The sequence below is a fragment of the Loxodonta africana genome, chromosome 6 (assembly GCF_030014295.1).
Source record: "Loxodonta africana isolate mLoxAfr1 chromosome 6, mLoxAfr1.hap2, whole genome shotgun sequence".
Classification (NCBI taxonomy): Eukaryota; Metazoa; Chordata; class Mammalia; order Proboscidea; family Elephantidae; genus Loxodonta; species Loxodonta africana.
Window position 1 is genome coordinate 44,330,960 of NC_087347.1, and position 25,040 is coordinate 44,355,999.

The 25,040-nt window shown below is 42.6% G+C and overlaps 1 protein-coding gene across 1 annotated transcript in view; it reads left to right on the forward strand.

Moving 5' to 3' along the window:
- The first annotated feature begins 303 nt into the window (after nucleotides 1-303).
- The window catches only part of MPP4 (MAGUK p55 scaffold protein 4), a 44,146-nt gene continuing 19,409 nt past the window's right edge, over nucleotides 304-25,040 (forward strand). Inside the window, exons 1-10 of the mRNA XM_064286809.1 lie at nucleotides 304-570; nucleotides 4,885-5,006; nucleotides 7,969-8,046; nucleotides 11,289-11,369; nucleotides 13,776-13,907; nucleotides 14,675-14,756; nucleotides 16,490-16,575; nucleotides 18,145-18,216; nucleotides 19,098-19,294; nucleotides 24,174-24,238. Of these exons, the coding sequence (XP_064142879.1) occupies nucleotides 495-570; nucleotides 4,885-5,006; nucleotides 7,969-8,046; nucleotides 11,289-11,369; nucleotides 13,776-13,907; nucleotides 14,675-14,756; nucleotides 16,490-16,575; nucleotides 18,145-18,216; nucleotides 19,098-19,294; nucleotides 24,174-24,238 (991 nt within the window). The 5' untranslated portion in view covers nucleotides 304-494. The remainder of the gene's footprint in view (nucleotides 571-4,884; nucleotides 5,007-7,968; nucleotides 8,047-11,288; nucleotides 11,370-13,775; nucleotides 13,908-14,674; nucleotides 14,757-16,489; nucleotides 16,576-18,144; nucleotides 18,217-19,097; nucleotides 19,295-24,173; nucleotides 24,239-25,040) is intronic.

The following is a 25,040-nucleotide window of genomic DNA, read 5'->3' on the forward strand; positions in this document are numbered from 1 at the left end:
GAAGATAAATAAATATGTTATTCGATCTTTGTTTTATAAGGGGAGAAGAGGGAGCATTTTATGAAATAGCAGTTTTCTTTTCCACATAGCTGTTGCTGGTTAATTTTGAAAGTAAGCTCTTCAAGGGGAAGACTGTGTTTTCTCTGATGTACATTCCAGTGTCTAGCACAGTGCCTGACATGCTCAATAAATGCTGTTGAAAATATGCTACAATGTGCTGAGAGCTGTGTGGCCAGCATGATTAAGCTTGTTGCTGTTAGGTGCCCTCAAGTCTATTCTGACTCAGCAACCCCATATGACAGAGTAGAACTGCCCTGTAGGGTTTCCTAGGCTATAATCTTTACAGAAGAGATCACCAGGTCTTTTCTCCCATAGAGCCACTGGTGGGTTTGAACCACCGGTCTTTTGGTTGGCAGCTGAGCTGTGTAAGCTATGTGCTGTTTGTTGATCTGCTTTCCAGTTCTGAATTCCTTTTGGAAGCCCAAGCAGGGAAGATGATACAGTCAGACAAAGGAACAGACCCTCCAAAGAAGGACATGAAGGTTACCACAGCAACCAACTCGAAGAACGGTATGTCTAGCTAGGGTTCCTTTTCTAGACTCAAAATCCTTATAGTACCAGTCTCAATTTGTGATCAAATGAATGGACAGAAATTCTAGCAGATTTACTGTGATTCTTACAAGGAACCTGTGGGGCAGTTTTGAGTGCACCACTACATCCATCCCCCACATGTCTGTCAGTTTGTCCTACTGTGAGGGCTTGCGTGTTGCTGTGAAGCTCGAAGCTATGCCACCCGTATTCACATACCAGCAAAGTCACTCATGGAGGACAGGTTTGAGCTGAGCTTCCCAGACTAAGACAAACTAGGAAGAAGGACCCGGCAGTCGACTTCTGAAAAGCATTAGCCAGTGAAAACCCTATGAATAGCAGTGGAACATTGTCTGATACAGTGCTGGAAGATGAGCCCCCCAGGTTGGAAGACACTCAAAAGATGACTGGGGAAGAGCTGCCTCCTCAAAGTAGAGTCGACCTTAATGACGTGGATGGAGTAAAGCTTTTGGGACCTTCATTTGCTGATGTGGCATGATTTAAAATAAGAAGAAACAGCTGCAAACATCCATTAATAATCGGAACCTGGAATGTACAAAGTATGAATCTAGGAAAATTGGAAATCATCAAAAATGAAATGGAACACATAAACATCGATATCCTAGGCATTAGTAAGCTAAAATGGACTGGTATTGGCCGTTTTGAATCGGACAATCATATAATCTACTATGCCGGGAATGACAACTTGAAGAGGAATGGTGTTGCATTCATTGTCAAAAAGAACGTTTCAAGATCTATCCTGAAGTACAATGCTGTCAGTGATAGATAGGATAATATCCTTACGCCTAGAAGGAAGACCAGTTAATATGACTATTTTCAAATTTACGCACCAACCACTAGGGCCGAAGATGAATAGATTTTTATCAGCTGCTGCAGTCTGAAATTGATGGAACATGCAATCAAGATGCATTCATAATTACTGGCAATGGGAATGTGAAAGTTGAAAACAAACAAGAAGGATCAGTAGTTGGAAAATATGGCCTTGGTGATAGAAACAATGCCAGAGATCGAATGATAGAATTTTGCAAGACCAACAACTTCTTCATTGCAAATACCTTCTTTCACCAACATAAACGGTGACTATACACATGGACTTCGCCAGATGGAACACACAGAAATCAAATAGACTACATCTGTGGAAAGAGACGATAGAAAATCTTGATATCATCCGTCACAACAAGGCCTGGGGTCGACTGTGGAACAGACCATCAATTGCTCATATGCAAGTTCAAGCTGAAACTGAAGAAAATCAGAGCAAGTCCATGAGAGCCAAAATATGACTTTGAGTACATTCCACCTGAATTTAGAGACCACCTGAAGAATAGATTTCACACACTGGACGCTAGTGACCAAAGACCGGACGAATTGTAGAAGGACATCATCCATGAAGAAAGCAAGAGGTCATTGAAAAGACAGGAAAGAAAGAAAAGACCAAGATGGATGTCAGAGGAGACTCTGAAACTTGCACTCGAACATCGAGCAGCTAAAGCCAAAGGAAGAATTGATGAAGTAAAAGAACTGAACAGAAGATTTCAAAGGGCAGCTTGAGAAGACAAAGTAAAGTATTATAATGACGTGTGCAAAGAGCTGGAGATGGAAAACCAAAGGGGAAGAACACTCTCAGTGTTTCTCAAGCTGAAAGAACTGAAGAAAAAATTCAAGCCTCGAGTTGCAGTAGTGAAGGATTCTATAGGGAAAATATTAAACGATGCAGGAAGCATCAAAAGAAGATGGAAGGAATACACAGAGTCATTATACCAAAAAGAATTAGTCGATGTTCAACCATTTCAAAAGGTGGCATATGATCAGTAACCGATGCTACTGAAAGAAGTCCAAGCTGCTCTGAAGGCATTGGCGAAAAACAACCAAAAAAAAAAAAAAAAAAAAACCAAACCCACTGCTGTCAAGTCAACCCCAACTCACAGCGGCCCTATAGGACAGAGTAGGGCTGCCCCATAGAGTTTCCAAGGTGTGCCTGGCAGATTCGAACTGCCGACCTTTTGGTTAGCAGCTGTAGCACTTAACCACTAGGCCACTAGGGCTTTTTTTTTGGAGAAAAACAAGGCTCCAGGAATTGATGGAAAATCAATTGAGATGTTTCAACAAACAGATGCAGCACTGGAGGTACTCAGTCGTCTATGCCAAGAAATATGGAAGACAGCTTCCTGGCCAACTGACTGGAAGAGATCCATATTTATGCCTATTCCCAAGAAAGGTGATCCAACCGAATGTGGAAACCATAGAACAATATCATTAATATCAAACACGGAAGCAAAATTTTGCTGAAGATCATTAAAAAGCGGCTGCAGCAGTATATCGACAGGGAACTGCCAGATATTCAGGCCGGTTTCCGAAGAGGATGTGGAACAGGGATATCATTGCTGATGTCAGATGGATCCTGGCTGAAAACAGAGACTACCAGAAGGATGTTTACCTGTGTTTTATTGACTATGCAAAGACATTAGACTGTGTGGATCGTAACAAACTATGGATGACACTAAGAAGAATGGGAATTCCAGAACACTTAATTGTGCTCATGAAGAACCTGTACTTAGACCAAGAGGCAGTTGTTCAGACAGAACAAGGGGATACTGATTGGTTTAAAGTCAGGAAAGGTGTGCATCAGGGTTGTATTCTTTCACCATACCTATTCAATTGGTATGCTGGGCAAATAATCCGAGAAGCTGGACTACAGGAAGAAGAACGGGGCATCAGGATTGAAGGAAGACTTATTAACAACCTGCGTTATGCTGATGACACAACCTTGCTTGCTGAAAGTGAAGAGGACTTGAAGCACTTACTAATGAAGATCAAAGGCCACAGCCTTCAGTATGGATGGCACCTCAACATAAAGAAAACAAAAATCCTCACAAGTGGACCAATGAGCAACATCCTCATAAACGGAGAAAAGATTGAAGTTGTCAAGGATTTTGTTTTACTTGGATCCACAATCAACAGCCATGGAAGCAGCAGTCAAGAAATCAAAAGACGCATTACATTGGGTAAATCTGCTGCAAAGGACCTCTTCGAAGTGTTGAAGAGCGAAGATGTCACCCTGAAGACTAAGGTGTGCCCCACCCAAGCCATGGTATTTTCAGTCGCATCATATGCATGTGCAAGCTGGACAATGGAAAAGGAAGACCGAAGAAGAATTGACGGCTTTGAATTGTGGTGTTGGCGAAGAATATTGTATATACCATGGACTGCCAAAAGAACGAACAAATCTGTCTCAGAAGTACAGCCAGAATGCTCCTTAGAAGCAAGGATGGCGAGACTGCGTCTTACATACTTTGGACATGTCAGGAAGGATCAGTCCCTGGAGAAAGACATCATGCTTGGCAGAGTACAGGGTCAGCAGAAAAGAGAAAGACCCTCAATGAGGTGGATTGGCCCAGTGGCTGCAACAATGAGCTCAAGCATAACAACAATTATAAGCATGGCTCAGGACCAGGCAGTGTTTCATTCTGTAGTTCATAGGGTCGCTATGAGTCGGAACCGACTCAAGGGCACCTAACAACAACAACAGCTACATCCATTAATGATCAATCTGCCAGCAATTTTCAAGGCAGGAAGGAAAGAAATTGCCATGGTGGCTTCAAAAGCTTTTTTTTTTTTGGTCATCCCTCTATGTTTTGTTTTATGGAAAACTTAGAACACTTCATAACCTGTTCACATTAAAAATTTCACTGCAACAAATAGAATTTCCATGAAAATATTTGTTAAGAAACAGACTAAAATTTGTTCAGTGGAATTCTGAGATTTGTATTAAAAACCTATTGGGAGCTAGAATTTTTCAATAACACTTGAAATAACTTTTTTGAGAAAGGGTAAAGACAAATGTCTGTACGTCTGAGTTAGAGAAGGAGTATCCAGGAAAGAATTAGATAATTTTGGAATATACCAAAGATGGTGCAGGGGGAAACAATCATTATATTGCTCTTATAATATGCGACTTCTATATATTGTCTGCTATTTCATCTAACATGAGCAACAACACAATAAGTAAGCTAGGATAGTCTCATTTTGCCACAAGGAAACTGGGTTTCAGTTAGTTAGATGACCGACCCTCTCAAGCTCACACAGTAAGTGACGGGACAAGGTTTGAATGAAACCAGATCCTGTGGCACTACATCCAGGGTTATTTCCACTCCCTGAGACAACACGGTGTGCCCCAGCTGAGTTGCCTTTCACACTTACGCCTGCCCTCCTTTCCACCTGCCCTCCTTTCCACCTCGCCAAACCCACCACTCCCTTGCTGCCCTCTCCCTCTTCCAGGTCTCTCCCAAATCCTGAGGCTGTTGCTACAGGAGCTGGACCTGTTCTATAGCCGAGATGTGAATGGAGTGTGCCTCTTGTACAATCTCCTCCACTCCCCATGGCTGCAGGCTCTGCTAAAGGTGAGCACTCCGTGCCTTGGAAGCCCTTCTTTACTGCAGAGAGCAGAAAATCTATTTACCCAACAGTGTCACTTGTCAGCAGGCAGGAAATTTCAATGTGGAAAAAGTTGTTAAATACAATCCTTGGAAAAGAACTACACAAACCTCTTAGCTTAGGCATTGCTCTAGTTTTAGGAAGGGACTGTTGTTGTTGTGTATCATGGAGTTGATTCTGACTCATAGTGACCCTATAAGACAGAGTAGAACTGCCCGGTAGGGTTTCCTAGGCTGTAATCTTTTTTTTTTTTTTTAATTGTGCTTTAGGTGACAATTTACAGAGCAAATTAGTTTCCCGTTCAATAGTTTGTACATAAAGTGTTCCATGACATTGGTTTCATTCCCCACAATGTATCGACTCTCTTCTGATTTCCATCCTAGATTCCCTGTTGCCTTTTACCCTAATTTTCTACTCCTTCCTGCCTTCTCATCTTTGCTTTTGGGCAAATGTTGCCCTTTTGATCTCCTATAATTGAGCGTTCTATGGAACACGTTCCTCTCAGGTATTATTGTTTATTTTATGGGCCTGTCCACAGTTTGGCTTAAGGGTGGTCTCTGGGAATGACCTCAGTTCCAGTTCAGAAGGGTGACTTACGGCCATAGTCTCAGGGGTTCCTCCAGTCTTTGTCAGACCACTTTTTTGTGAATCTACAATTTTACTCCAGTTCTGTCCAGGACCCTCCACTGTGATCCAGTCAGAACAGTAGGTAGTGGTAGCCGGGCACCACCTAGCTCTTCTGGTCTTGAGGTTGCGTAGGTTGCGGTTCATATGGTCCATTAGTCCTTTGGACTAATTGTTCCCTTGCACCTTTGGTTTTCTTAACTCTCCTTTGCTCTGGAAGAGAAGACATCTTAGAACCTAGGCTGTTATCTTTATGGGAGCAGGTGCCACTTCTTCTCTCCCACAGGGAGGCTGGTAGGTTCGAGCAACCAAGTGCTTAACCATTGCACTACTAGGGCTCACTCCTAGGAAGGAATGAACTAGGTAGAGAGGAATATGGCAGCTCCTTTCTTTTTTCCCTTCAACTCTTTTTCTTCCGAGGGTCTCCTGGAATCACAAAACAGCTACCACAAGTGGCCATCAGTGGTGCCCTTATCAGCAGTTTGCAACCTTTTGTCCTTGAGGCCAACTTGGGAAAATAAATATGCTTTAAAAAAATTATCCCTCTTTGTTTTTTAAAAAATCTAGAAATGGAGTTGTATTTAGGCATTTTTAAAATTTGGCTAAATTTTTTTATGCACTATACATTAACACAGAAACCCTGGTGGCACAGTGGTTAAAAGCTCGGCTGCTAACCAAAAGGTCAGCAGTTCGAATCCACCAGGTGCTCCTTGGAAACCCTATGGGGTAGTTCTACTCTGTCGTATAGGGTCACTATGAGTTGGAATTGACTCTACGGCAACTTTTTTTTGTTATACAATAGCATCTACTATCTGACTATGATTTTGTTCTTTTGAATAAATGTTATTATTGAGAAAGATCCTTTTGAAGATATTTTTGGAGGATGTGTGCTTCCTTCACTTAAATGTGAAATGTAATTATTTTTTATGATGCATGTTAACATTACATTCCTTTAAAATAAGTGAAAAATGACAACATATTTAACATGGACAAAGAAGTACTCCTCACGCTGCTTGTTTTAAAACATCGGATTTCTATCAAGCACTTTTTTCTCCTGGGATCAACTAGGATGGGAGTTTTAATTTTATTAAAGGTGTGCCCTCACTTCCCACCGGTAGGCTGTTTGTGCTTTCTGTTCCTTTCATCATTCCATCAGCCTTAATCACTTCCAACTAAACCAGTAAATCAGTCAACTGTCCTGCCTTGAGCACCAGCCCTGAGGTAGAGAGCAGGGAAGCTCCGCCATCACCACAGATCTGGAGAAAGGCTAGGCTGAGGTGGCCTCTCCATCTATAACAGAAGCTAGGTTTCTAAATAAAATGAAGGCATGTACTGCAGAGCTAGGCTGGTTTTGCTGTACTCAGCTCAGCCCTAGATCCTGGTAAGGGAAAAAAAAATTCCGAACTGTAGGCAGAGACCAAGTTGGAATTTTTGTAAATAACTTTCACTGGGAAATTACGGGAGGAAAAAGAAACAAAAACTCAAAAACCTGGAGCAGAGTAGAGTAAGTGTATGTAACATGTCCAGCCTCCTGTTTAGACCCCCCGGTGGACACTGGGCCACACACATGTGACCTCTGCACACGCCCAGGAAGAGGCCCTCACTGGTCTCTGGCCCCAAAGGTCTTGCCCTTTAAGATGCTACTTTGTGCTTTGTCGTAAGTCCCCACTGGCCGCAGCCGCAGAAACCATACCCTCACTTGGTTGTTGTTAGTTGCCACAGAGTGGGCTCCAATGACATAATGAAACGTTGCCAGGTCCTGAGCCTTCTTCACGATGGTCTGCTCAATTCCATTGTGGCAGCCACTATGCATTTAGAGTGCCTTCCAACCTAAGAGGCTCATCTTCCAGCATTATATCAGACATTATTCTATTGTGATCCATGACTAATTGTGATCATTGGCTAATTTTTGGAAGTAGGTCTCTAGGCCTTTCTTCCAAGCCTGTCTTAGTCTGGAAGCTCTGCTAAAACCTGCCCACCATGGGTGACCCTGCTGGTATTTGAAATCCTGGTGGCATAGCTTTCAGCATCATATCAACATGCAAGACACCACAGTATGACAGACAGGTGGTGGATACTTAGTTTCATAAGAGTAAAAATTTGAATTTTTTTATCAGTGAAATCACTTGGGAAAGATCAATTTCCAGCAACAGCCAGTTATTAAGCCTTTGAAGCATTAGAACTGCCAAGCTTGAGTCCATTTCTGTTTGAGGGCTACAATGTTTCTTCCCTCTGAAAGCTTTAAATCTAAAATGTTAATAGTCATTATCCATCTGTCATTCTCCCACCCATGCCCTTCTGCAGGTTTATGATTGCCTCCAGGAATTTAAAGAAAAGAGACCAGTTCCTGACACAGCCCACGCACAGGCATTATCCGCTGAGGTAAGGTGATTTGCAATCCACAGAATAGCAGAGCTTTACTGCAATGCTGCTAGTTTAAATGAATTAAAGGCTTTAATGGAAAAGATTTGATTGATGATTATGCATCTAGTACGTGGTTTTTAATTATGTGTGGTAGGTTATGTTCCACCACTTGTCTGCCAGTTTGTCATACTGTGGTGGCTTGCATGTTGCTGTGATCGTGGAAACTATGCCACCGGTATTTCAAATACTATCAGGGCCCCCCGGTGGACAGGTTTCAGAGGAGCTTCTAAACTAACACAGACTGGGAAGAAGGACCTAATGATCTACTTTTGAAAAAAATTGGCCAGTGAAAACCTCATGTATAGCAGCAGAACATTGATACAGTGCCAGAAGATGAGCCCCTCAGATTGGAAAGTACTCAAAATACAAATGGGGAAGAGTTAACCTTAATGACGTGGATGGAGTAAAGCTTTCGGAACCTTCATTTGCTAATGTGGCATGACTCAAAACGAGAAGAAACAGTTGCAAACATCCATTAATAATTGGAACGTGGAATGTATGAAGTATGAATCAAGGAAACTGGAAGTTGTCAGAAAGGAAATGGAAGATCAATATCTAGGCATTAGTGAGGTGAAATGGACTGGTATTGACCATTTTGAATCAGACTATCATAGTCTACTATGTCAGGAATAACAAATTGAAGAGGAATGACGTCGCATTCATCATCAAAGAGAACATTTCAAGATCTGTCGTGAAATACAAAGTGATAGGATAATATCCATAGGCCTACAAAGAAGACCAGTTAATCTGACTATTATTCAAATTATGCACCAACCACTAATGGCAAACGTGAAGAAACTGAAGATTCTTCTGCAGTCTGAAATTGATCAAACATGTAATCAAGATGCATTGATAATTACTGGTGATTGGAATGCAAAAGTTGGAAACAAGGACAGGTAGTGAGAAAACAGGCCTCTGCGATAGAAACAACAAGGGAGCAGTAACTCCCAAATTTATATCTCTAGCTGGAACCCTTTCCCTGAATTCCAGGCTCATAAATCCGACTGCTTCCTCCCTGTCTGACCAAGATCCTGAGCTTACCCCGCCCGGCCCCCCGCAAACCTGCTCCTCTCTCAGCCTTTTCTATCTTAGTAATGACACTCTTATTCCTGCAGTTGCTCAGGCCAAAATCTTTGGGGTCATCTTTGACTCTCACTTCCTGTCATACCCTACATACAATCTGATGGCAATCGTATCAGCTCTATTACATATGCAGATATATCCAGAATCTCACCACTGCCACTGTGCCCCCTAATATAAACCATCATCGTCCCTTACATAGATGATGGCATTATAGTCTCCTACTTGGTCTCCTCCTTCTACCCTCACCCTTCTACAGTCTGTTCTTAACAGAGCAGCCAGAGAGATCCTCTTCAAAGGTGAGTGAGATCATGTCACTTCTTTGTTCAAACTCATCCAATGACTTCCCATCTCATTCAGAATAAACTCCACAGTCCCTATATAGCTGAATATAATCTAGCCCCTATTACCTCTTTTATTTTATACACACTGCTCTCCTGTTAGGAGTCCTGGTGGCATAGTGGTTGAAATGTTTGACTGCTAACTGAAAGGCTGGCAGTACAAACCCACCAGCCTTTCCATGGGAGAAAGATGTGGTGGTCTGTTTTTGTAAAGATTTACAGCCTTGGAAAACTTTTGGGCAGTTCCATTCTGTCCTCTACAGTCACTATGAGTTGGAATCGACTCCATGGCAATGGGTTTGATTTTTTTGTTTGTTTGTTTTGCTCTCTGGCTTACTAACTCTGCTCCAGCCATACTGAGCCCCTTGTGGTTGTTGGAATTCACCAGGCATGCTCCTGCCACAGAAACTTTGCACTTGCTAGTCCCTATGCCTGTAACACTTTTGTCCATATATCCACACAATTTGTTAATTTGCCACCTCATCTCCCCCAGTCTCCACTCAAATGTCACCTTCTCAGTGAGTCTTTCCTTGTTATCTTATCTAAAATTCTAACCCCTCCTAACACTCCCTATTCACCTTCCCTGGTTTATTTTTCATCTTCTCTTCTCACCACAAAATAAAACTTTTTTTACTTATATGTTTTATTTATTGTCTGTGTAAGCTCCATGAGAATGGGGATTTTTGTCTGCCTGTTCGCTGCTCTATTCACATCACTCAAAACAGCACCTAGCACATAGTAGGTGCTCAATAAATGTGTGGAATTGATCAATAAATGAGGATCCGTTTTATTATTATTTATTGCCCAAACTATATTTTAAAAAGGTAACTTTAAAAAATTTTAAGAAGGTAACTTTACCCTCAATTCCAGTAATAAACAACTCAAACAGTTCTCCATTGTCCACAGAGAACACTCAATAATATTTTATTCAGTTGTAATCATAGTGAATGGAGGCACAGCTTTGGAAACTGTGTGTTTTCATTTGACTGTATGTAACGGTGCTCTGTTGCTTTAGATTCATGGGGCTGATTAAAGTCTTGAACAGTCTTATGTCCTGTCAGAAAGGAAGTCTACACCTAAACCACAACAAAGAGATCAGAATTAATCTGTTTAGCACTTTTTTTTATTGCAGAAAACATTAAAATTGCTAATGAAATAATAAGCCCTGAAATAGAAATTACTAATCCCATTTTTCAGTTGAAGACTGTAACATGCCATGGGATTAAGCTACCCGAGCTCACTAGGCCCTTTGAACCTGGACCTGGAGAAACTCAGGTTGCCCAACCTGCCCGTAGAGCATTCACATCAGCAAAGAGCTATTTCAGAGCCAGGAGGAGGACAGTGCCTCGGTACATTCGGTATTAGGAAATCATGTTTGTTCTTCCTCTAAGCCTATGATTTGCCAGGACTGGGGCACTGGGAGTGTTAGATCTGTCCCAAATCTTGCATTCTACCTGCTGGTAGGAAAGTTTAGTGAATAAGGAAGGATTCCAGGCCCTGACTTTACACATGAAAAAGAAATCTTCAAAACAGCTTTTATTAGGTCAATGCCACCAAAACCCCTTTCCATCCAGTTGATTCTGACTCATTAGCAACCCTACAGGACAGAGTAAAACTGCCTCCATAGAGTTTCTAAGGAGCAGCTGGTGAATTTGAACTGCTGACCTTTTGGCTAGCAGCCAAGCTCTTAACCACTGCACCACCAGGGCTCCTTGAGGATAACTAGGTGATAATTTTTTTTTTTCTTAATTTCATAATGTGTGTTTTTCCATCAACCAGGTAATGGAACTGTTAGGTGAAACTCCTAATTCCCCTGAGATCCATGAGCTGAGACAAATCCTGCAGGCTTCACACTTTAAGGCAAGTGTTTGCTAAAATAGGCAAGATGTGCCCATTTGGCACACAGACAAGGTTGGAAAGGAGAAATAAACGTGATAGAAATTGTGCTCTTTGAATACATGTTCTATTACTGTGGTTAGTTGCCTCAAGTTAATGCCAACTCATGGCGACCCCATGTGTACATGAGTGTATTGGGTTCCTAGGACTGCTGTGAAAGTACCATACATTGGGTAGTTTACGAGAACAGATACATATTGCCTCACAGATCTGGAGGCTGGGAATCTAAGATCGGGGTGTCGGCTGTGTTAATTCCTTCTGAGGCTTTGAGGAAGAATCTGTCCCTTGTCTCTCTCGTAGCTTCGCTAGCTCTAGGCATTCTTTGGCTTGCAGCTGCAGCATCACATGGCGTCCTTCTTCTGTTTCTTTGTGTCCTCTTTTAGCACAAGGAGTTACTCAGATTGGGTTAGGACCCACCCAACTTTTGTACGAGGAGCCTGGTTGTGCAGTGGTTTAGCACTTGGCTGCTAACTGAAAGGTCAGTGGTTTGAACCCAGCAGCCATTCTGTGGGAGGAAGATGTGGCAGTCTGCTTGCATAAAGATTACAGCCTTGAAAACCCTATGAGGCAGTTCTACCCTGTCCTATAGGGTCACTATGAGTCGGAATCGACTCCACAGCAATGGGTTTGTTCTTTGATTTAACTTCAGTATAACCTCTGTCATGGATTGAATTGTGTCCCCAAAAAATGCATGTCAACTTGGCTAGGCCATGATTCCCAGTATTGTGTGGTGGTCCTCCATTTTGTGATCTGATGTATTTATTCTATGTGTTGTAAATCCTCACCCCTGTGATGTTGATGACACAGAATTAGAGGCAGTTATGTTAATGAAGCAGGATACAATCTTAAGATTAGGTTGTGTTTTGAGTCAATCTCTTTTGGAATATAAAAGAGCGAATCGAGCAGAAAGGAGAGGGACTTCATACCCCCACGAATATAGTGCCAGGAGCAGAGTGTGTCCTTGGACCCAGGGTCCCTGCCCTGAGAAGCTCCTTGACTAGCGAAGATTGATGACAAGGACCGTCTTCCAGAGCCAACAGACAGAGAAAGCCTTCTCCTGGAGCTGGCACCCTGAAATCAGACTTCTAGCCTACTAGGCTCTGAGAGAATAAATTTCTGTTTGTTAAAGCCATCCACTTGTGGTACTTCTGTTACAGCAGTGCTAGGTAACTAAGATAATCTCATATTAACAGATATCATCTTCAAAAACCTTATTTCTAAACAAAGTCATGTTCACAGGTACCGGGGGTTAAGACTTTAACATATATTTTGGACAGACATGATTCAATCCATAATAATAGGTGACCAACAAAATGCACTCAAAGATGTGGGACTCAGATGTGACTGGCCCAATGTTGTCAGTCAGGCAGTCAACCTGTCATATTTATGAGGAGTCATCCAGTACTTTCCATGGTCCTCTGGTTCCCAAGCAATTGTCCCTCTAAAATTCTAGGGAGCAATCATGGTAGCTTACTTTCCAACTTGAGATTATCTTAAACTTTGAAGAAAATATGTGAAAGAATTTGGAACAAAGTATAATGATGATTAGCTCTATGGGAGGTATATGAAGAACATTTTATTACAGAACAAAAACCTACCTCTTAGTATCTAGAGATTTTAAGATCAATTTATCAACAGATTAGAACTTTAAGAGAATGTCTGCATTTGGAGCAATAGAATTTATGAGTAAAAGAATTTAGATCACAGTGTAGCCCACTGGTTATGAAATATCCTCAACAGCAGAAACTTCCTAGAAAAGTTCCTCTGGGCTCTAAATAAATTCTGTCCACCAAACTCAGGCAGGGCTGAAGAATGACAGCTTCCAGCCCATGCAATCAAAACCTAACAAAGCAGGCATAGAAGGAACTCTTTGATTATACCCTAAACCCGGGCACTACTTTTTCTCATTCTGTTCCACATGGGCCCATGGGTGTTACTGAAAAGTTAAACCAACAAGGTATTTTAATTACTGCCCCTCATTCCACCTTAATTAGGGAAAATATCACAAAAGTTGCTTTGTAGTTCAAGCCCTATAGAAGCATCATGGATTATATGAGTTTCCAAGACACGAGACAGTCATGGAATAATGTATTTTAGCAGCAATGAAAGAACACATTATGTATTGATTAACCTCTCTCTGCCTCGTTGCCTTATCTGTAAAATGGAGATGAGAAATGATCTGCCTCAAGAGTTATTGTGAGATGAAGTGAATTAATCTACATAAAATGCTTAGCACAGTTCCTGGCATGTGCGTGTTGCTGGTGGTGGTGGTAGTTGCTGTGTGTGTGCTACATAGTATTGAGTCACCATCTTCTAGGTGGGTACATCCTGTGTGTGACGTTTGTTCACCTTTTCCTTCTCTGTTCCCAGGCCTTGCTCAGTGCCCATGACACTGTGGCTCAGAAAGATTTTGAACCCCTGCTCCCCCCTCTGCCAGACACTATCCCTGAAAGTGAGGAAGCAATGAGGATTGTTTGCTTGGTAAAAAATCAACAGCCCCTGGTAAGGAAATCATTTTATCTTTTCATTGGAATTATACCAGCGTTAATTGTGAACCAAGTTATCTCCAGTATCTGGTATTCTTGTCTATGGTCACACATATAGTTTGAGGCACTCAGAAAATGTGAGATGAACTCATGATAAGAGTGGCTACAAACTTAACAATGAACGATTCTTGCTTGTACTTTTAAACTTATTACACGTTCTAATGCTTTCACTGAGAAAACATTTCTGTTCGGTGTTTTTCTTTTTTGAAAGAACTGTAAGAAATAAGACGTATATATTTTATTTACTTATTTGACCCTCTGATGTGCATATACATTTCACTCAATCCCAATGTATTTGCTTTTTTCTCTTCTATTAATGGGAAGGAAACCCTGGTGGCGTAGTGGTTAAATGCTATGGCTGCTAACCAAAGGGTCAGCAGTTCGAATCCACCAGTGCTCCTTGTAAGCTCTATGGGGCAGTTCTACTCTGTCCTATAGGGTCGCTATGAGTTGGAATCAACTCAACGGCACTGGGTTTTTTTTTTTTTTTTATTAATGGGAAGCGAAGTCAGATATTGATTTTCTAAGAATAGTTCTTCTGATTAGGTTGTAATTGTGAGAACTTTTTTATCTTTGGCAAGACCTAACTATATTCTTTTTTGTCTATGTGGTTGGATAGAGGCCTCAGGAGGCCAAGGTTGAATGGCCTTTCGTTTTTGACAACATGGTATGATTGGAAGTCATCAGGGCACTGTGTGGAATTCCATTGTTTTCTCTCTTTAGGGAGCCACCATCAAGCGCCATGAGATGACAGGAGACATCCTGGTGGCCAGGATCATCCACGGTGGGCTGGCTGAGAGGAGTGGTAAGCTGGAGCAGCAGGGTACAACAGTGACCAGAAAATAGGAAACCCTCGATTGTTCAGTCTTCTTTTCAGGGGAACCTCTCTTTTCTAACTAAGGTCTGGGTTTTAATAAGTCCCATCGCTTGGTTAAGACAATGAAGAGGAAGGAACAAATATTCCAGAGAAATCTTACTCCCTTTCTTCAAGTCCCTGTCATCCTAGGCACCACATTAATGTTCTCTCAATTTACATCCTCATGGCAATCTAACAAAGTAAGTATTATCATGCCATTTTATGGATGAGGAAACTGAGGCTCAAGAGGTTAAGTAACTAACTTGCCCAAGGCTACACAGCTAGAGCCAGAACTCAAGCCCAGGTCTGCCTGACCCTGTCCTCCCAACAATCCCCTCTTTACTTGGTACTTCTGCTTCAGAAGAGCATGGCTCTTCTCCATTTTGAAATGCCTTTGCCTGCTCTTCCTACCAGTCAATGAAATTTTCTTCCTTTCACTGATATGTTTCTGAAATGAGTGATTCTATACCTGCTGCCCCGTTCTCACTAAACCACAGCCCTTGAGGCCTGGCACATGGTTTATACCCCAATATTCTAATGGTAATTACCCCAGGGATTTCCCAGTTGCTAAGTCTATTGGCCATTCCTCAGTTTTATTTTTATCTGTCTACCACGTTTGATGATGTTGACCACACTCTTCTTGCAGTTTTCAACACCTTTGATTTCTGTTCCCTGAACATCCTCCTTCTTGTCTCATCTCTCTTACAGCTCCACTGTTTTATGTCATATTTCTCAAGAAGTAGTCCATACTCCCAGATTTGTCTACATTTTCTCTACATTTAGAGAATCCCTTCCTTCCCCTCCTACACTTATTTACTCATGACTATGACATCTTTGGAAGCCCTGGTGGCATAGTGGTTAAGTGCTACGGCTGCTACCCAAGAGGTTGGCAGTTCGAATCTGCCAGGTGCTCCTTGGAAACTCTATGGGGTAGTTCTACTCTGTCCAGTAGGATCGCTATGAGTCAGAATTGACTCGACGGCAGTGGGTTTGGTTTTTTGGGTTTTATGACATCTTTATTTTTAGTACTATCTTTTTACCAGTTGTCAGTTCCATTTTATAACAACAGATTAAAAACCAAACCCACTGCTGTCAAGTCGATTTTGACTCATAGCGACCCTATAGGACAGAGTAGAACTGCCCCATAGGGTTACCAAGGCTAAATCTTTATGGAAGCAGACTGCCACATCTTTCTCCCATGGCTGGTGGGTTCAAACCACCAAACTTTTGGTTAGCAGCTGACCGCTTTAACCACTGCATCACCAGAGCTCCTTAACATCAGATTAGCCAACATAAAAGTATTGCCATTAATTAATACCAAGTGTTGGTGAAGAGGAAACCCTGGTGGCGTAGCGGGTAAGTGCTACGGCTGCTAACCAAAGGGTCAGCAGTTCGAATCCACCAGTCGCTCCTTGGAAACTCTGTGGGGCAGTTCTACTCTGTCCTATTGGGTCGCTATGAGTCGGAATTGCCTCGACTGCACTGGGTTTGGTTTTGGTTTGGTTGGTGAAAAGGTGGAAGATAGAACTCTCATGTACTTCTGGTTATTCTTTCATAATAAATTAAAAAAATTTAGAGCATGCTTGGGTTAGTGAGTTTGTTAAAAAGCCACTGGGAAAGCTACTTCTAGATTTCACCTGTTTCTCTGTATCCTTCTTTGTTTTGTGTTCATGTTTGCCTAGGGCTGTTATATGCTGGAGACAAACTGGTGGAAGTAAATGGAGTTTCAGTTGAGGGACTGGACCCTGAGCAAGTGATCCATATTCTGGTAACTGCCTCCTCTTTGCCTTTTTGTTCATGACTTAGTCAAAGGCAAAGGTTGAATTGGGGCCATCAAGCCCAGAGTGTGTACACTGTAATGGAGAGAGACTGGGATGCCTCTTGTCACATCCTCTCTCCAGGTCCTAGGATCTCCCCTCCCTCACCCGCTCCCATGGTAGTTCTGGTCCTGCTGGGAGGCTTCCTTCCCCAAGTTGCTCCTTCAGCCCCAGGAAGAGTGCCAGCACGCCCCCCCCCCCAGGTCAGGCCCCCTCATCATCTGTGTTGCTCCATTAGAAATGAAGCATGGAGTGGGCGAAGGGAGACATCGTGGGAGAACCTGAGGAAACCACACCTCTCCATTTGCTGTTGAGTTGACTCTGACTCACGGCAACCCCATGTGTATCAGAGTAGAACTGTACTTCATAGGGTTTTCAATGGCTGATTTTTTTGAAGTAGACACCAGGCCTGTCTTCCAAGACACCTTTGGGTAGACTCAAACCTCCAAGCTTTTGGTTAGCATCCAAGCACGTTAACCATTTGCACCACCCAGGGACTCAAAACCACACCTTACTCTTCTAACATTTTTATACAACTGAAACCTGCTTAACATTCTCCTTGAGAGCAGGTTTTAGGGAGGAAATGAGTCACCAGAGGGTAGCATAGGGGAAGGGGGAGGTCCTTGCTAGCCTTGCCACTGCCCTTTGGTGACTGAGCTGGAGATTGATAAGCTGGCTATATGGGCCTTTGGTCTTTTAGGTCCTCATTCCACCCCTCCAACCACTCCCTGAATCACAGTTCAGCTGCCAAGAGTCATAGTTGCATGGCTCTGCCCATCTCTTCGCAATGCACACCCCAAGTGTGGGGCCTGATTTTGGCTACTATATATAAATATAGATGAGTGGCTCTCAAACTGGGTTCCTGGGGGAACTCTAGGTTTTCACAGGGGTGAAACTGAGGTGAGGGGTGGTACTATAAGGAGTATACAAAGCACCTAAATATTTTACAAACCACTGCTACAAGATTCTGCATGGTATACAAGGTGCTGCAAAGGAAGCTTAAAGTACTGTAAATCCCAGACACGAATGCCTCCACCTTGGGCCTTCTGGCGTTGCTAGGACAGTGGGATTATGAACTTCTTAAAAGTGAGAACTGGGTCTTGTCAACCTGTGGGCCTCCAGTGCCTGTCACACGGCTTGGTGCATAAATAGGTATTCAAGGAATGCTTACTGAGTGAGGGTGGGAGGAGTGAATGTCAGACAGAGACCTCATCTCCACCCCAGGGCCTGTGAGAAGAAGGCAATGCCTGAGTGGGGTGTTCCTTGTAGCAACAAGATGGAGGATCTCTAAGAGAGGCCAGGGTTTAAGTAGACCTGTGGCCCTGGCACCACAGCAGGGCAGAAATGGAACTAAGCTGCTTTCTAGTCCCTACTTCTGGGTGGCGATGTGTCGCTGTTGAACTGTGAGAGTACCTCTGGGGGATGTCACTGTTAGACCTGGACCCATTCAGTTGCAACTCCATCTGCTGAGCCCCAGTAACTTGGCAATTTATCATGTCTCCTCCTTTGACATTTTCTAGGCCATGTCTCGTGGCACAATCATGTTCAAGGTGGTTCCAGTTTCTGATCCTCCTGTTAATAGCCAGAAGATGGTAAGAATTTACTAAGACTTTTTTCATAGTCACACAGAGTAAATTCCTCAAACAACAATGATGGTGTTGTTATTAGTTGTTGTCAAGTTGATTCCGACTGATGGTGAGCCCATGTGTTATAGAGTAGAACTGCTCTATATTGTTTTCTTTGCTCTAATCTTAATGGAAACAGAGCACCAGGGCTTTTCTTCTATAGTACTGCTGGGTGGGTTCAAACTGCCAACCTTTAAGTTAGCAGTCGAGTACAAACCATTTGCGCCACCTAGGGACCTTCTAAATGACAGTAATGACAGTAATAGTAACTGGCTAAATACTATCTGTCATGGTACTCTGGAGCCCTGGTGGCATAGTGATTAAGAGCTTGGCTGCTAACCAGAAGGTTGGCAGTTTGAATCTACCAGCCACTTCTTGAAAACCCTACAGGGCAGTTCTACTCTGTCCTCTAGGGCCACTATGAGTCAGAGTCCACTCAATGGCAATGAGTTTTTTGTTTTGTTTTGTTTTAAATCATGGTACTATCCTCTTTTTTTTTATCCTCTATAATGTGTTGAACACTTTCTCAATATTGTATTGTATAATTTGTTCAATGCTGATGACATGAGAGGCAAAATGAGTAAATGAATATGATAAAAAGGGATGGGGGTACCAGAAAGCCAAGCAGCAGCATCAAAACAATGAAAATTTGACAAATTTTTCTCGGAGCTGAGAGATTCTATTACCAAAGTCACTTTTTTTTCATATCCTTTAGACTAGTTCAGAGGCATGTTCTCTTTTTCAGGAAAGATAGGAACAGTGGGTGGAAGAGTGGGAGAAATGGGTGTAAGTCTTGCCAGCCAGTGGACAAGCATACTCTGATGGCACCATTATACACCTGCTGTCAGGTATACGTTCGTGCCATGACCGAGTATTGGCCCCAGGAGGATCCTGCCATCCCCTGTGTGGATGCCGGGTTGCCTTTCCGGAAGGGAGACATCCTCCAGATTGTGGACCAGAATGATGCCCTCTGGTGGCAGGCCCGGAGACTCTCAGACCTTGGTACCTGTGCTGGACTAATCCCTTCTAATCACCTTCTGAAGAGGTAAGAAAAGTTATCACTCTTAGACTCATGACTGGGCCATAAGGAAATGTTTTTCTCAGGTATTTGTTGTTGCAGCTAAGATGAAGTATAAAGGGACAAACAGACAAACACACACACACTGGCTTACAAATCCCAATGTCAACTTGTGAATGTGCTCTAAGCATCTTAACCAGAAGAGTCATACCAGCTAGGAAAGAGAGAAAACAACTTGGGAAACTAAATTACATTTTTAAAAGTAACTTTAACTCCTTCTATTAACCTTTCAAGGCTGATTAGACATCTCAGTTACTTAATCTCAACCCACCACCCTCACCTTGTGCTACTGAGGTTTGATGAGATCACCACGCACGTGTGTGTAGAGAGAAAGGAAAAGAGGTCTAAGGCTCAGCCAATGTTAAGAGATCAAGAAGAGAAAGAACTAGCAAAGAAGATTGAGAAGGAATGACCCAGGAGGCTGGATGGAAATCAAGACAGTACAGTGTCTTGATCTACTGTATCAACTGCTGCTTATAGGACTGAGAACTGACCCTTGGATTTAGCAATATAGTGGTCATTGGTGATCCTGATAAAAGCAACTTCAGTGGCAAGTTGGAGCCAAAATCCTTATTAGAGTAGAAGAAAGAAATTGACAATGACCATGGAAAACTCTGATAAGTTTTGGTATAAAGAAGGGCACAGCAGTGGGGAAATAGAGGGAAAAGTGGAGTGGTGTGAGATAATTTTTTTAGATGGAATAAATAACACTGGTGGGAATAATCAAGTTGAGAGGGAATTTTTTATGTAGGAAAAAGAAGTGCTGTTGCTGATGTCCTTGAGCAGGCAGGAAGAGATGTGATCTAGTGTACCAGTAGAGGGGTTGGTTTTATATAGGAGCATAAACAGTTCATCCATAGTAATAATAAGGGGGCAAGGCAGAGGAAGAGCATGTGGGCACAGTTGAGGGTGGATGATATGGTAGGAGCTTGTGAAGTTCTCTTCCAACTGCTATTATTTTCTCAGTGAAATAAGGCCTATCATAAGCTGAAAGTAAGGGTGGAGAAGGAGGTTTCAGAAGGAAAGAGGCAAACGTTTGAAAAGTTTCTACAAGAGCTGGAGAGTAAATGCATAGGGTACATATAGTTTGATTGGCATTATGGGCCCACTTAAGGCTAAGCCCCAAACCAAACCCGTTGCTGCTGAGTCAATTCTGACTCAAAGCGACCCTACAGGACAGAGTAGAACCGCCCCATAGAGTTTCCAAGGAGTGGCTGGTGGATTTGAACTGCTGATCTTTTGGTTAGCAGCCAACTTCTTAACCACTAAGAAAAGCTCTTAACCACTAGGCCACCAAGGCTCCCACTTAAAGGTCATGAATTTGAAGTGATTCTTGTCAGTATCCAGAGGTACAGGTCCAGATTAGACAGAGAATTAGATTTAACAGTAAATCAAGACAGGGCCAAGGGAGTGAGTTTAATGGTAGTCCGTGGAACTTCAGCTGTTCAGAAAGGAGAGAGGAAATGAAGAGGATGAGGGTCAATGAAAAGGAAGTGAGATCAATGAGTTAGTAAGATCAATACTTTATTATTGGTTACTAATTAAGGGGTTAGAAAGATAGGAGGTATTGGTTAGAGAAAGTGATGCTGGAAATTGAAATTAGGGAGAGATTGCAACTATCAGTAACGAAAAGGTCTGGAGTATAACAATGGGAGGGAGTAGATGACATAGGACAAGGGAAAGGTCATTGGAAGAGAGGAGGTCAAGGAACTGAGAAGCCAGGATGTTGGAAGAGATATTTATGTCACTAATAAAATTCACCAAGAATTATGACAGACTAGCAATGGAGCCCTGGTGGCACAGTGGCTAACAGCTCAGTTGCTAACCAAAAGGTTGGCAGTTAGAATCCCAGCTGCTCCTTGGAAACTCTATGTGGCAGTTCTATTCTGCCCTATAGGGTAGCTATCAGTAGGAATCGACACAAAGCTGACTTTAGAACAGTGGGTTTGGTTTGGTTTGCTAGTGTTGGAGAGTGTGGTAATGAGCAGGAAATGGCTACCAGAGTAGCCAAGTAGGGGGATGACAGTCAAAGCTGGGGGGCTTCTAAGGAGGAAAGACAATGGTCTAGAAGTGGCCCAAGTCAATGCTTGCCCATCTCCAGGCCCAGTGGAATGAGGGTCATGCACAGGGGGGTACTGGGGCTGACTAACAAAGCCAGTTGTCTCTTCCCACATTCATGTTTAGTGAAGTCAGGATGGTAGCTTGGAATCAGCCTCAAGACAATATTTACACTACAGAAATTGGAAGAATCTAAAAAAAATCAGGGTTCCTCCCAGCCCTAGGGTTCCTCCCAGCTCCAGGGTTCCTCCTAAACCCAGGGTTCCTCCCAAAACCCCCAGGGCTGGGGAGTAGGAGAGGAAACATCCACTTCTTGAAGTTTAGGGGAAGCAGTGACCTCAGGGAGAGCTAGGTTTCAGTTAGAGAAAAGAAGAGGCTGAGGTATAAGAGATTTTGCCAAAGATTTACTGTGAGTCCTGAGAGTGTGTGGAAGGGTTTCAGGCAGGGGTGGGTGGTTGGCAGAGCCTTATGGGGGATTAGCGTGCAGAGATAAATGATGACCTGAGCTCTGGGGACGTCCACAGGGATAAAGGCCTAATGAGATTGGCCTCATGGTTTCAGGGCAGAAAGTGGTGATGAGGCTTGGGTAGGGGTCTTGCCAGGAACGCACAGAAATTATAGGTTTATTCGAGTAGTATACAAATAAAGGACAATGGAAAGAACAGACATTTGTGTTGCTTTTAGTAATTGCATGTGAAAATGTAATATGAAAATAAGAACTTAACCAATTTATTCAAAAGCAATAATCAGTAGCTGATTTTATTTGTTTTTATCCTGAGTTTACTTTTTTTTTTTTTTTCTGTTGAGCAGTCTTTGCTGCTATGCGATGGCATTATTTTATTCTTCAGAAAAGCTTTCATGGCAGCTGCCCAACTTGATGTGCTATTAACCTCTTGGACCTCCCTGACAGGGTGGTCCAGGCCACTGGAGGCCTGAGGAGGAGGTAATGAGTGTTCAAAGCACTCTAGGTGGCAGGGGGTGTGTGCTGGGAAGGGGTGATTACAGCCCACAGAGAATAAGCAGAGTCCCCACAAGTGTCTTATGAGGGGACAGAACCAGAACAGGCCCTTCAAGCCTTCCTGATTCTCATTCAGAAAACCAGGAAGCCCCTTGATGAACCAGAGGAGAGTGTTAAAACTAAATCCATCGCCACATCTTCTCAAGAGGTCTGCCCAGCAGAATATAGGCTTATGTGGCTTTTGAGAAGTCACTTAATCTCTCAGAGCCTCAGTAAATGAGGTCCATAGATCTACAAACAATTTACCTCTTTCCCATCTCACCTGGCTAGGACTCAAGGAACTAGATTCCAGTCCTGCATATGCTGTGAATTAAAGTGCCTTAATTATGCAGAGAACATTTCTGGAAAAATGCACACAAACCTGGGAAGGTGGAATGAAGAAAGGCTTACTTTTTTATATTGTTGGAAATTTACTATGTGCATATGTTACCTCTTTAAAAAATTAATGAATCTGAATGTCTTACATGTCTGTGCTAATTGAGTTTATAGTGAGGTTTTACATATCATTTAGTCCTCATAATTCCTGCAACACACAGTATGTTCTAGATGGTTTTACAAATGAAGAATTAAGATTCACAGGTTAGGAGATTTGTCCAAGATCCTAAGAAAGGGAGGTAAGACTGGAGCCCAGATCTTTTAAATCCCAGTCTAACCCTTATTCGACTATACTATAGGTGTCTTTTGCTGCTACCTGATCAACCTGGACCACAAAACTCCTTGACCTCCTGGCATCTCTATTTCCTCCTTTCTAAAGTAAGAAGGATGAACTAAATTGGCTCTTCTCAAACTGTAGTTTGAGTAAGAATCACATGGGGAGTTTGTTTAAAAAATCAGATGCCCTGGCCTTATCTCCAGATAACCTGATTGAGTAGATCTGAGAAGCCCAGGAACCTGCATTTTTAACAAACACCAAAGGGACATGCCGAAGTTTTAGAAAGACTCAACTTGATTTGTACTTTTCAAACTTTCATGTGCATATGACTTATCTGGGGATCTTGTTAAAATGGAAACTGTAATTTGGAAGGCCTGGGGTAGGAGCCTGAGATTCTGCATTTCTAACAAGCTCCCAGGTGAAGCTGATGCTGCTGGTCCAGAAATTTCACTTTGAATAGCAAAGAATGAGATGATCTTCAAGGTTGTCTGTTGCTCTAAACTTTATAGTGTTGAATAAGGGAGAGAAGAACAACTTTTCTTAGAAAGTTGTTTTGGGTTAGATGAGGAAAAGATGACCAGCTCAAAGCTCAAAGAACTTGTGAGGGTGGGGGTGGAGGTGGGGGGCTACGCAGGGGAGGAAGACCAAGTCAATAGAGGTTTCAGTTGCCAAGAAAAGGTGAGGCCTTGTCCTGAACCCTGGGGGTGGTTCTGGAGATCAAGGAAGAAGCAGAGTCATCTAAAAGAACTGTCGAGAACATCCAACTGTCTGGGAGGGAAACTGGAACTCAACATGCTACGACAATTCTAATGAGACTGGATGAGAGGAGATGACATGCTGAAGAGGCAAGTATCAAGGGTAATTCACTGATGCTTTGTGGTATGTGAACTCAGGGTCATGGGCCAGATTTTCACTCTAAGCCTGCATAGCTCTGAAAAGATCTTGTGGGGCAGAAAAGTGGTAAGAATGGCTGTGTAATTAAAGAATGTGTTCAGAGAAGAAATCACCTTTTCACTCGGGTGGAGGCAGCAAAATGCTAGGAGACGTTCTCTTTGTGGTTGTCCTGGGTCTCTTTCCTCCGGTTGATTTTTTATTTATTTATTTTTCTTTTTGCATAGAAAGCAACGAGAATTCTGGTGGTCTCAGCCTTACCAGCCCCATTCTTGCCTCAAATCAACTATATGTGAGTTTGCTGATTCTGCAATCCCAGCATGTGCATCATGGGATGCCTGTCACTCTCTCCCAGGGCTGACTTCCTACACAAGATACAGTCTCTAAATGTCTCCACTGCCTCAAATAACATCGCTGGCAGCCCTGTGAAAACCTACCACAGACATTCATTCCTTTGGATTTAGAAATGTTTTCAGTTTATGAAAATGCAAATATTCTTGTGTCGATGACATCTTAAGTCATCCCTCCCCAATCTGAAGTGCTCAGAGACCTCTGCAGCTAGAATATATATTATACATGTACTGGCAGCAAGTAGGCATAGCCACACACAAACCTTAAATTAGCTTCTATCAATTTAGAAGGGCTAAATTTCACAACGTTCAGAAGCTCTGATTGACAGTTGTGTGTGCCTTTGATGAATAAATATGGGACAGAATTATTACTTAATAAATGGAGCTTCTTTGCTAGATTGTACTATCCAAAGAGAGTGTGGGAATGGTTAGTAAGGGGATCCATTGTGGGAAATGCTTGTGAATAATCTACTGCCCTAACAGGTGTTGGCCAATGGGAGCCAGATGAGTAAGGCATTTCAGAAATGGTGCCCAGGCAGCCCCTGGAAAGGAGTTAAGGAAGTAGATGGCAAGCCAGGAGAGGGTCAGAGAGAAGAGACTAGAAGGGCACTAGAGACAACAATACCAATGTCACAGATTTGCCTATGGCAAGCTCTCATCCACTTTATTATTTCTCACTTCTCTGAGCTGAGAATTTTTTTTTCCTTTACTTTCCCATTGGAAAGATATGTTGACAGTATCAAG